This window comes from Dipodomys merriami, unplaced genomic scaffold (genome assembly GCF_024711535.1).
Source record: "Dipodomys merriami isolate MVZ:Mamm:240054 unplaced genomic scaffold, mDipMer1.0.p SCAF_1, whole genome shotgun sequence".
Classification (NCBI taxonomy): domain Eukaryota; kingdom Metazoa; phylum Chordata; class Mammalia; order Rodentia; family Heteromyidae; genus Dipodomys; species Dipodomys merriami.
In genome coordinates, this window is record NW_027202270.1 from 34,810,403 (window position 1) to 34,823,875 (window position 13,473).

A 13,473-nucleotide genomic window follows, 5' to 3' on the forward strand; every position below is an offset into this window, starting at 1 on the left:
ATATATAATTAACAGTCTGAAGTAGGTAGAAATGGTGTATTCACTTTCTTAAGTAGGTAACTGAGGCATAGAAGTTAATCTAATTTACATGCTATGTGTGCTGGGGATTGATCTCGTGCATTCTAGGCAAACATTTTACTGTGGAGTTACCTCCTTAGCTTAGCAAGGTAGTGACATATTTTCTATAATAATACTGTGATTTTATCAGCCACTTTAAATAGTCTTCAACTTTTTGAATTTATAATTAGAGTATTTATGGATAATATTTATGGAAAATGGAGTTCAAGTTATATGAACTAGAGATTTCTATCAATCAATAAATTCATTTTAGATTTTCTGAAATTTCAAACAGTATTTAATGTATTATGAAATTAGTGAGCTAAGTAAAAATATTATAGTTTTTTTTTTTTTTGTAATTTTGTGGTTCACATGTTTCCTCTTTTTTTTTTTTTGTCGGTTGTGGGGCTTTTGTACTCTGGGCCTGGGCGCTGTCCCTCAGCTCTTCAGCTCAAGGCCAGTGCTCTCACTTGAGCCACAGCGCCACTTTGGTTTCTGATGGTTTATTGGAAATAAGACTCTCATGGACTTCCTGCCCAGGTTGGCTTTGAACCATGATCCTCAGATCTCAGCCTCCTGAGTAGTAGCTAGGATTACAGGTGTGAGCCACCAGCGCCCAGCATGTTTCTTCTTTTGTGTTGTAAAATTTGCTCTTTTATTCAGTTCTGTGAAAAATAGTTGATAGAACTCTAGAACTTTATTAAAAGTCAAAAGACAAAATTTATTTGTTTTTTCTCTCAGCTATGGTGGGGGATTGAATCCCAGGCCTTATGTATGCTAGACAAGCATTCTATTACTGAGCTACATTCCCAGTCACCCTTGATAGGTGATTTCTGGATTAAAGTCAGCTTTTTTGTTTGTTTTTTGGAGAGCTGGAAAGGGATAGAAGTACTCCAAATTACTAATTCAGTCAGCAATTTATTAACTATTTTGATTTAGTCTTGTGTTAAGTCTTTGAAATATAACTAAGTATAGTAGTATATATAGTTTCCTAAAATTTGGTTTTTTAATGATGATAAATTTAACAGTGAAGAATTAATTTTACATAATGCAGCTGTGGTAACATACATGGTTTCAAGTTTACTAACACCATACTCTGTTCAAAAAAATTGTGAATTGTTACCTTACAATTTCTTTGTCCTTGTATGGAATTCTTTTGTTAGGGTGGGCAAAATTAGTCTTTATAAAGAGACTACTGGTTAGTTGGAATTTTGCTCTATTACTGTTGTTATAGTACAAGAACTTCCCTGACTATTGCAGTTACAGAATTGCAAAGTTAGAATTACTGCTATTCTAACTGTTGTTATACTGTTATTATAATTGTGTCATTGTTGTATATGGACACAGTGGTATTTTTATTTATATGACTAATATAAACTCCATAAATTTGTTGTATGCTAAGACTCCCAATTTAGAATATCTTTGCCAGTTTACCTGGTTATAACTTTAAGTAGTATCATTGGGTGATTGATTGATTGATTGATTGATTTTGTCAGTCATGGAGCCTGAACTCTGGCCCTGGGCACTGTCCCTCAGCTGTTCAGCTTAAGACTAGAGCTCTACCACTTGGGCTACAGTGCCACTTCTGGCTTTTTCTGCTTATGTGGTGCTGAGGAATTGAACCCAGGGCCTCATGCATGCAAGGCAAGCAGTCTACCACTGAGCCTCCTTCCCTGCCCCATAGTTTATTTTTCTATTTTTATACTTTTTGTTTGAATAGTGCTCATATCCATACTGAGACGTGAACTTAGGGTCTTCTTCCCTCAGTTTTTTTTCCCTGCTTACAGCTAGTGCACTACCACTTGAGCCACACCTGCTTTTGACTGATTTATTGGGTTTAAGAGTCTCCTGTATTTGTCTGCCTAGGCTTGCTTTGAATAACAATCCTTAGATCTCAGCCTCCTGAGTAGCTAGGCATATGACCCTGAGAAAGCAATGCCTGGTTTGAGTGCACGCGTGCACGCCTGCATGCGTGTATACCAGAAGTGGGAGTTGAACTCGAGGCCTGGTCATTCACCCTAAACTTTTTCACTTAAGTCTAACACTCTACCACTTGAACCATTGCTCCACCTCTGGCTTTTTTGGTGATTAATTGAATGTAAGAGTCTCACAGACTTTCTTGATTGGGCTAGCTTTAAACTTTGATCCTCAGATATCAGATTCCTAAGTAGCTAGGATTATATGCATGAGTCATTGTTTCCTGACCACTGGCATATTTTGATTGCTCACGGTATACTATATACTCATAAATTCTATTCATGCATGCTCTTTCCATGCATCTAAAACTTTATTGTATAGTTTATGATTATATTCTGCAGTTTATTGTTAGAAGCACTGAAACAGAAGGTAAAATCATTTATTTGTGGTACATAGCTGCTATTCAGTGAAAGAGCCAGGATTTCAACATAGCTATCCTATGACAAAACTCATTCTCAGGACTGGCAGTGGTACAGTCTGCTTTTGGCATGTATAAAGCCCAGGGTTCAGTCCTCAGCACTAAAATAACAAAACAAAGCCACAAATATCTAATATTCTTAATTAACGGCTGAGTTCTTTCTATAAATAAGCCAGTGTAATATATGTAGATTTAGGCTAAATGGGGAAATGATACATTGAGAAGAAGAATCAATAATCATATAAGGAAATTACCACTAAATTTGCTTACTTTCATGTTTCATGAAGAGGACTGTTACTACTATGATTACTACCCAGATTAGACTTATCAGAACTTTTATTAACAAAGCTATAATAGTTGAGCACTTACGTGCCAGTCATGTTGCTAAATGTTTTTACCTGGATTTATTTACCCTCTTTAGATCCTTATATTGAGGTAAGTACTGATTCCCACCCCATTTTACAGATGAAGAACCTGAGACTAGAGGATACTGTATAATATTTTAAGGATCCCATGTGTAGTTTTATTTCAAAATCTGGTTTTAATCTTTTTGCCATGCTTTCTCATGTTTAAGACCCAATAAGCAATATGGAAAAAGGTAAATCATTTCTAAAAGGGATTATTTATAACTACTTTTCCACGAAAATTCGGTTTCATTCTTACTGTTTTCAGACTAAGAAAGAGCTATTTACACATGCAAGTGCATACTCACTCAACACTTTATTTTAGTTGATTAAATTGTTACACAGTAAAATCTGTGATCATGGAATATGGGTATTTTAGTCTTATCATATCTTCATTGCTTGATATGGATGCTATTAAAATAGATAGCTGGATTTTTAAAGAGAATAAAATACACAAAAAGAACTATTTGGAATTATTTTAGGATTTTGTACTATCTCAGGCATGTTTATGAAACTTGATTTTCATTATAACATTTATGTAAGGAAATGGCTAATTTAGAGTTGTTTCTTTTTGGGCAGATGGTTAGGTGTGATTTTTACTTTGTTATATAATTACCTTATGAAGAATATGATCATTGGAAGCATATTTACAGGAAATAATGATAGTCTGAGGAAAAGTGAGATTATATGTTAATATTATATTGAGATTGCATTTATTTAGTAGCTTTGTACCAGTCTTGTTAAAAATAAAAATGATTAGGTTATAATTGTTTGATCTAGTTGTATTTGAGAATTAATTTTTTAATATTGCATTCCTGTTTTCACTTCTACAATACTGGAATGCTTGTATTGATTTTTTATACTTTGGCTTGGAAGGAAGCTAGATGATACTTAAAATAGAGTTCAATTTGAGTTGAAGTGCAAAATTCACCCAATAACAATTTATTTTTATTCTTGGCTACCGTTTGTTTTTAAGGTATGTAAAATTTCACTGCTGGTTTCGCTCCCATTTTTATAGATGCATGTAGTCTTTATTTTTCCTTCTTTATATTATTATTTTAAATTGATTAAGAAAGACCACCAAGATAATGACGTGGGTTGCACACTTACACAATATATTTCAGTATATATGAATAGTATAAGTTATGAATCTATTGTATACTGACTCGCTATTTAGAATACCTTTAGAATATAGCAACATACAGTTCTAATCTTGATTTGTAATTCATAGTCTGCAGTGCATAAGTTTTCTACTGAGAAGTATGTCATAGTTTGACAATCATTGTTGACACGTAATTTTCTCTCTTTTTATTACAATGCTTCCCCAGCAAGGACAAGTTTGGAAGGTTTGCAAAGCTTTTCACCTTCCCTCTGCCCGCTTGCCCGCTTTCAGATCAGTTTCATGTTTCATAACTTCTCTTTCTGTAATTCACAACATAGCCATAGTAAATAATTTAAGAAATTACAATGCTTTATTTCCTTACACATGGCAGACAAATTATTTTTCAAAGGACACATCCTTTAAAAATGTAATAAAAATAATCAGGAATGCTACAATTTTAGTAATTTCTTCAGAAAGAACATCTCATTAGCAAGCAGTTAATTAAATGTCACTGAATGAAACAGTGACCAGTATTCAAGAGTCTATATTACTTTAAGGAAAAGTTCTAATGAAATTTTTTACATTTGTATAATGCTTTATATATCACTACCTAGAATGCTGCACTGCTGATGTGGTCAGATGTAAACATTTTCATTTGTTCTGTGCTTATGAGATAGAGAACAAGGATAGGTTTCATTGTAGTCCTGCTGGTATGATGGAAAACAGTGTGATAACCTAAAGAACAGGGAACATATCTTAGCACTGTAAAGACAGTGTTTGCAGCTTTCAGTTCTTTTGAACTAGGGCTCATATTAAAATGTTTAAAATGAATGAGGAAAACATTTTGGAAAAGACATTTTAAAACAGGCTTATCACACTTAGAAAGCAACATGTCCAGTAGTTTACTTAATAGCTAATTTTTTAATACTTTGTTAGCTTCAGATGAATACAATTTCTACCTCAAACCAAAATTATTTTCTTTTTCTTTTTCCTTTTCTTTTGTTTTTATTTATTTATTTATTTATTTTTAGGTTTGAGCTTTTCCCTTCACTGCTGTTCTGCGCTAACTGCTTTGGAACTTTCCATGCATTTTTTTTTCAGTAGAAGAACATCTCTGTACTGTCTCCCATTGCATATTTCAGCTGTGACAATCCTTGCACTTTGCCTATTCATTTTATCACCTGCTCACCAAAAACAATAAAATATCTTTCTAATTTCTGATGGCAGATTGGCTATTCATTGATTTTAGGAGGAGGATGCATTTCACTCTTGTTTTTGTTACTGTTGTTTTTTAGGCATGTGGAGATCCCAAGGCCAAACCATCCTACCTTATTGACAAAAACCTGGAATCTGCTGTGAAATTCATAGTCAGAAAATTTCCTGCTGTAGAAACCCGCAACAACAATGTAAGTCTTTTCAATTTTCCTATTGATTAGCCCTATTTGTTAGGAGAGCAATTATCAGTTTGTAGTGCTTGTAGTATTTATCTAATTCTTTTTATTTTGGTGTGTACAGATTATATACATTGCTTAAGGACTTTGGAAGACATGCTTGTCATTGAAACTGCAAAAATATTCTAGTATCATTACCAGTTGTTAAGAATGTAAGATTTTAATTTCTCATGCACTAGTTCTTTCAAAGTACAACAAGAATAAGGAAATGAGATAGACATATAGTATCCTAAATTCTTTTTTTTTTTTTTTTTTTGTCGGTCGTGCGGCTTGAACTCTGGGCTTGAGTGCTGTCCCTCAGCTCTTCAGCTCAAGGCGAGCTCTCTACCACTTGAGCTACAATGCCACTTCCAGTTTTCTAGTGGTTTATTGGAGATAAGAGTCTCTTAACTCACGGACTTTCCTGCCTGGGCTAGCTTTGAACCGCGATCCTCAGTTCTGAGCCTCCTGAGTAGCTAGGATTACAGGCATGAGCCACCGGTGCCCGGCTTCTTGTTTTGTTTTATAAATCATAAACTTGGCCTTTTTTGTTTGTTTGTTTTGGTCAGTCATGGGGCTTCAACTCAGGGCCTGGGCGCTGTTCCTGAGCTTTTTCAAGGCCAGCACTCTATCACTTTGAGCCAAAGCACCACTTCTGGTTTTCTGGTTGTTAATTGGAGATAAGAGTATCATGGACTTTCCTGCCCAGGCTGGTTTTGAACCACAATCCTCAGATCTCAGCCTCCCAAGTAGCTAGGATTACAGGCGTGAGCACCTGGCTCATAGAGCTTTTATTGCTGTGGTTATTTGCTGGGTTCAGTTTTGAACAAATAAATCTGCTTCTCCAGTATTTTTTTTTCTTTTTAATTTTGCCAGTCTTGGGGCTTGAACTCAGAATGGGCACTGTCCCTGAGCTTCTTTGTGCTCAGTGCTAGCATTCTACCACTTGAGCCACAGCAAACATTGCTAGATAGGCACTCTACCACTGAGTCACACCTCTAGCCCTAAATAATTTCTTCTATTCTTTTATTTTTATTTATTTATTTTGTCAGTCGTGGGGCTTGAGCTCTGGTGCTCTCCCTGTGCTCTTCGGCTCAAGGCTAACGCACTACCACTTGAGCCACAGTGCTACTTCTGGCTTTTCATGTTTATGTGGTACAGAGAAATTGAACCTAGATTGTGCATGCTAGGCAAGCACTCTACCACTAAGTCACATTCCCAGCCCTCACCAGTATTTTCATAACATGCAAAACATTTCTGAAAAGTAAATAATATAAGACTTTATTATTAGATTATTTATTGTTTCTGTACTGCTTTTTTTCTTGTTTTTGGTCCAAGATTGGTCCTATTTCACTCATTGTTTAGCACTCTACCAACTGAGCTCCTCCAGGACCCCCTCCCCATTACTTTTCATGTGGAGCTTTTCTTTAGTGTATTGAAGTACAGTTGTATTCATCATCTTACTGGTATGTACACCTATTTTGGCACTTCTTTATAGTAACTTTTTTGAATTTTTAGAAAATTATAGCGTTTCACCTTATACTATGCCATTTTAATATGTTTTGTGTTGGGATCTTTCTGTATGTCTTTTTTTTCCCTGTTTTTTTATTTTCCCAAGTTATAGTCCTTGCTATCTCTTTTACTTTTTGTGCAAATGTAGTCTAGAATTCTCTCATGATTTCCCTATTTTTGAAACCTGTTTAAAAGATACATTGTCATCTTTTCATTTTCTCAAATCATGTGTTGTTACCACTTAGAGCCATTTTGATGTAGAAGAAAAACCAGTCCAATAAAAATGAGTTAAGTGCTTCTTAGAGAAGTTTTTAAGTTCTGGCTTTTGGACTCAGGGACTTGCTAGATTTGTACTCTACTACTTTAACCACAGCCCTTTCTCATATTCATTATGTTTTAGATAGTGATTATCACTTAAGACCCAGGGCTGGCCTTTGGATAATAATCCTCCTACCTATGCTTCCCTCATCACAGCTGGGATTATAGGCATTACCCACCACAGAATGCCACCATGCTAATTTATTGAAATGAAGTCTTGTTAAACTTTTGCCAGGCTGGCTTGGAACTGCAGTCATCCTGATCTTTGCTTTCTGAGTGGCTGAGATAAAAAGATTATGTTCTTAAAGTCTTGTTAAACTTTTGCCAGGGCTGGCTTGGAACTGCAGTCATCCTGATCTTTGCTTTCTGAGTAGCTGAGATAAAAAGATTATGTTCTTTAAATTTTGTTATTATGATTAGTAATAATAATAATAATTATTATTATTACTTTGTGAAGTCCTGGGGTTTGAACACAGGGCCTAGGTGCTATCCCTGAGCTTCTTTTGCTCAAGGCTAGTGCTCTGTCACTTGAGCCATAGATCCACTTTTGGCTTTTTTGGTTAGTGGAGATGAAAGTCTCATAGACTTTCTTGCCTGGGCTAGCTTTGAACTGCAGTTCTCAGATCTCAGCCTCCTGAGTAGGTAGGATTGCAGGCCTGGGCTACCTTCATCTGGCTAAGATTATGTTTTATAATTGGTATATTAAGGTATCATAATTCGTTTCTAATTAGAAAATAGATAATTCAAAGTATATATTTCTTTTTTTCAAAGTGTATATTTCTTTAACATACAATTATTATGTAGACAACTTTTTAGTTATTGACATTAGTTGGATAACTTTTTTGAGAGATTATATACTTGGAGAAACCTATTAATTAATTATTATTAAGTAATTGTACAAAGAGGTTACAATTTCATAAGTCAGGAGATGAGTACAATGCTTCTTGGTCAGCATCATTCCTTCCTTTTTTCTCCTCCATTGTCTCCCTCTTCTCCCTGCTTTCAATTAACATAGTTTATTAAATCTCATGTTAATTCAGAATATATTATTATGTACTCATAAAATCATAAGTCAGAAAGAAGTTTTCAAATTTAAAATGTGTGTTTATTTGTAATTTTCTTTTGAACAACATAAATTTATTCAACCATATAAGCCATTCACATTCTTGAACTGGTGACTAGAAGTGTGAGATCCAACATTGTCATGTTTTATTTGTGAATTTTAGTGTAGCATAGTCCTTATTATGAGATCTTCCTTAGAAAATTGCCAAGAGTTAATTACATATATCTTCACTGTTTGATAATAGTATGGTTTTTTTGGTTAAAGGCATCAGTAAGCTTTACTGTTCTTAATAGGATTAGCAAACTACTATGACAATAATGCTTTTGCTCTTTATTCTTTGATAGTTTTACTTTTTCAATTTTTGAAGTACAGAATTTTAATAACAGCTTTATTGAGATGTAATTATGTATACCATAAGTATAATACACTTTAATACACTGTTGAAATATTTACTTTTTTAAGTTTATTCTCAGATTATAACTATTGATATATTATTCACATAATGCATAATTCACCCATTTTAAGTGTACTATTTAATATTATTTAGTATATTCAATACCAAGACAATTTTAGAATATTTATATTGTCCCAACAAAGAATGTCAGTGTCCATTACTATTCACTCCAGATTTCCTGCCAACTTCTAGCACTTATTAAATGAATGCACTCTCTGTCTCTATACCTATTTGATTGTGATTGGCTTTTTGTCCTAGCATAGTGTTTTTCAAGGTTTATCCAAGTTGTCACATGTATAAATACTTGATATCTGTTTACTGCCAAATGATATTCTGTTATATGCCACGTTTTATTTATCATCCATGTGTTGATGGATGTTTGGGTTGTTTTTACTTTTCTTGGCTATTAGGAATAATGATACTTTGAATTTGTATAAAAATTTTTCAGTGTATAGATATTCCAGTTTTATTGGCATATGTATAACTAGGTCTATATGGTTAATCTGTGTTGGAACCTATAAAATTGGTTGTATAATGTTGTTGAATATTGCAACTTCTTGTAGCATTTAGTGTGATTATTTGCAAAGCCTGGACTTGTCATATAGCTTTTACAGCTATTTTGTGTGATGTTACACTTTTTATTTTTTTTAAGTTGCTAAAGTACTACATACTAGACATGAAGTCTTGTGATTTCAGTTTGTTTTGGGGCCTATGAAAACATTGATGAGAGTCTCCTGGCCAGCTTGATTAAGAGATGAGGAGTGAGGAGTTCAGTTTATTATTATTATTATTATTAGGTTGTGGGGCTTGACCTCTGGGCCTGGGCGCTGTCCCTGAGCTCTTCAGCTCAAGGCTAGCACTCTACCACTTGAGCCATGGCACCACTTTCAGTTTTCTGGTGGTTAATTGGAAATAAGAGTCTCAGGAGGACTTTTTTGCCTGGGCTGCCTTTGAACCACAATCCTCAGATCTCAGCCTCCCCAGTAGCTAGGATTACAGGTGTGAGCCACCAGCATCCAGCTAGTTTTATTATTATTATTATTATTATTATTTTGGGTCCGGTCGTGGGGCCTCAACTCTGGGCCTGGGCGCTGTCCCTCAGCTCTTCAGCTCAAGGCTGGTATCCTACCACTTGAGCAACAGCGCCACTTCCGGCTTTTTTTTTTCTTTTTGCTTATGTGGTGCTGAGGAATCGAACCCAGGGCCTCTGGCATGCAAGACATGCGCTCTACCACTGAGCTATCTTCCCAGCCCTAGTTTTATTATTTTTTTAAGTCCATAGACTAGTACTTGAAATGTAATACCTGGGATTGATGGAAAGCTGCAAATTTCTGGCTGCTACCATGTTCAAGTGGTGTTATTACCTTCTTTGACAGGGAGTATAAGAAGTAATGGTTTGGGTAAAAATTCATCAAAAGAGTTGGGAATATGGCTTAGTGGTAGAGTGTTTCCTAGCATGCATAAAGCCCTGGGTTAGAATCCTCAGTACCATATAAACAGAAAAAGCCAAGGTGGCACTGTGGCTCAAGTGGTAGAGTGCTAGCCCTGAGCAAAAGAAGCTCAGGTTCAGTGCCCAGGCCTTGAGTTTAAGTCCCAGGACTGACAAAAAAAAAAAAAGTTAAAATATTTTTATGAAGTTTTTTAAAATAGGCTTTTAAGTGTGCAGCCAAAATATTGTTTTTGATTGCCTCTTTAGTAACTGCCCCCATCTCCATACTTTTCAATTCTACGAAAAGCCATGAGCACGTAACTATCCAGCCTTCATTGAGAGGACATTCCTGATAGCTGTAGATATAATATGGCTTCTACAGTTATCATATTGGACTCCACTGAGTAAATTTTCCTGTCTTATTCCAGGCCACTGGTGACCATTGGTCCTTTTTTATTTATTCAGTTCTAGATTTAGGGAAAACTTAGTATCAAGGAATGAGAGGTATGTCCCCACATCCTGATGATCAATTAATAAATGATCATCATATGTTTAAAAGCAGGCTGATAAAAGTCAAATGAATTAAAATCATACTACTTTCATAAGTTTAACAGCCACTTATTTTATATATAATCCATGTTAAGCTAAGTGTTTTAGATTTCGTTATTTAATTTTAGTATAAACATAGTATTTGTTAATTGAGAGATAATCCAATTTATGATATGCCATCTTGAAAGTATAAGTATGAAATGAGTTTTATTTTCCATGTTTCTCATTCATAGCTTTTACTCTACCATTTGGTTTGGTGTCCTTGATGGGCAGATTTATTTATTTATTTAGTTAGTTAGTTGGTGGGTCGTGGGGCTTGAACTCGGCCTGGGTGCTGCCCTTCAGCTCTTCATCTCAAGGCTAGCTCTTGAGCCACAGCGCCACTTCCTTACTCTACCATTTGAACCATACCTTCAACTTTAACTGGGGATAGATTCTAAAGGCCCACGTGGTTTGATTAAAAATTAGGATTAGTTGTAAGGACACTTAACTCCTAACCCCTTCTAGCTAGTCTTAGAGAGGATGAATTTTGGAGCCTGTGAAACTGCATTTGTAGTTCTGATCTTCCCATTTACTAAACGAATAATTTTGGGCAGTTGTTTATGATCTTGAGGTATAATTATGCTTATGTCTAAAATGAAGATGTCAATACTTATTTCAAGAACAGCACCTTCTAAACCATTTATTGCACTGTATGTGACAATTGCCCTTGAAGAATGGAAACTGTTACTTTTATTACTTCTGAACTTTTGGTCAACAGAACCAGTAATGGATTATTTCTAAAATATGTTCATATACTGTGCCAGCACTGTGTATGTAAAAAACCCTGAAGAGAGCTTCAGTCAAGTTATATACTAGCCTCTGTGTTTTGAATTTTGCTACCCTTTGCACAAATCCTCAAGTTTAACAGCAAACCTTTTCTGTAACATTAAATGTTGTCCTTTATTTTGTTTCTTTTTGTGTTTCCTCCTTTGTGCCAGCATCATGCACTTGTTTGCCTCAACTAGAACTTTCAGATCCTCCTTTGACTTTTATAAAACATTGAGCCAATCATTTAGGGCATGTCAATTTGTGACTCACAATGGCTCATGAATTTATCCCCTTAAGGTGTACATTGTTTGCCATGATAATTCAGACATTGACTTTGTGACAAAAACTATTTTTTGATTGTACCCTGTTACCTGTCTTTGTAGATCATGCATTCATCTTTGAATACTTACTGATTAGGAGGAAGTAGATCAACAAATAAGACGGGTTTAAAAGGAATTATCTCCTGTACAGTAATGAGGGAGTTGTGACAATGTACCTCATTATGAGTAAATATGGCTCTATACAGAGACCCTAAGGACCCTGAAGGAATACTTGAGGTGTGTGTATGTTTATGTGTGTGTGTGTGTGTGTGTGTGTGTGTGTATCTATCTATCCATCTATCCATCCATCTATCTATCTATCTCTCTCTCTCTCTCTCTCTCTATCTATCTATCTATCTATCTATCTATCTATCTATCTATCTATCTATCTATCTATCTATCTATCTATCTATCTATCTATCATCTATATGTGTGGTTTGAACTCTGGGCCTCATGCTTGCTAGCTAGGCAAGTGCTTTACCACTTGAGCTACTACCCCAGACCTTGGTCTTAAACTTAGGTTGCCAACATTCAAAATAATTTAATCTGAGAACTAATTTATGTGTCAGTATTCTTTTCAAAAGACTATGAGCAATAAAACCTCAAGGTTCTTGGCTTGAATGAATGTCAAGATTTTACCAGGACAAGGAAGCAAGAATAGGTTTGAGTGGTTAAAATGGAAGTAGTACTCAAAAGCTCAATATTATATCTGCTAGATTTAAAAGATGCATTAAAAATCTGAGTGAAAGTATTGAGCAACCAATTGAGTATATTAATTTAGAGCTCAGGCTGGAGTTAAGCTGAGAGCCAAATTGAATACTTATTGTGAGTTTTAAGAGGTTTGAGTAGACATATAACAAACAATCTTTGAGGAAAGTGGGTAAGTGAATAAAGAATGAAAATAAAGTAGTAACTAGGTGCAGGTGTCTTGTAATCCTGGCTACTCAGGTTGAGATCTGAGGATCATGGTTCAAAGCCAGTCAGGGAGACTCTTGTTTCCTATTAACCAGCAGAAATCTGGAATTGGAGATGTGGCCCAAGGGGTAGGGCTCTAGTTTAACATGAAAAAGCTAAGCAGGAACAAAAGGCCCAAGTTGAAGCCTCAATATGGAGAGTGAGAGATGGAGGAAGGAAGGGAGGAGAGAAGGAGAATTTTCTAACTCAGTTATGGTCACATGTAATTAGGTTGAGATGAAGTTATCATGGGTATATACTTTCTCCTGCTGTAGGTTTTATAGTACTAACAGGACAAAAAGACAAGTGATTATAATGATGATTTAAATTTTTTTCTGTCAGAAAAAAATATTGTAGAGTAAATAGTTAAGGTGTCTTAGGTTCAAAGAAGTAGTGGAAATAGAATATTTAAGATTTTAACTAGGAATTATTCTCACACTAATGCTACCTTACCATGTCTCCCAAACCTCCTCCAAACAACAGATTCTAAGAAGACCTGAAAGAAACTAAGGTAGCTTAAAGACAAAGTTTATTCCTATTTTGAGGCTTACCACTTAAGGAAACAGTGTCAGCTTCCATTCTTTGCCAACATGTATATATAATATATATACAGAAAAATCCATAAGTGCTTTCTCAGTTCTAGGCCCATCTTTATCTTCCTTCATTTTAAGTATAT

General features: G+C 35.2%; 1 protein-coding gene across 4 annotated transcripts in view; it reads left to right on the plus strand.

The window, feature by feature from the left end:
- Nckap1 (NCK associated protein 1) overlaps window positions 1-13,473 on the plus strand; it is a 95,550-nt gene that overhangs the window by 12,131 nt on the left and 69,946 nt on the right. For 2 of the 4 annotated variants that reach the window (XM_070019576.1, XM_070019574.1), the window contains exons 2-3: window positions 4,185-4,202; window positions 5,254-5,364. In XM_070019576.1, coding sequence (XP_069875677.1) covers window positions 4,185-4,202; window positions 5,254-5,364 — 129 coding nt within the window. The remainder of the gene's footprint in view (window positions 1-4,184; window positions 4,203-5,253; window positions 5,365-13,473) is intronic. The other 2 variants (XM_070019579.1, XM_070019586.1) reach the window with 1 other exon arrangement.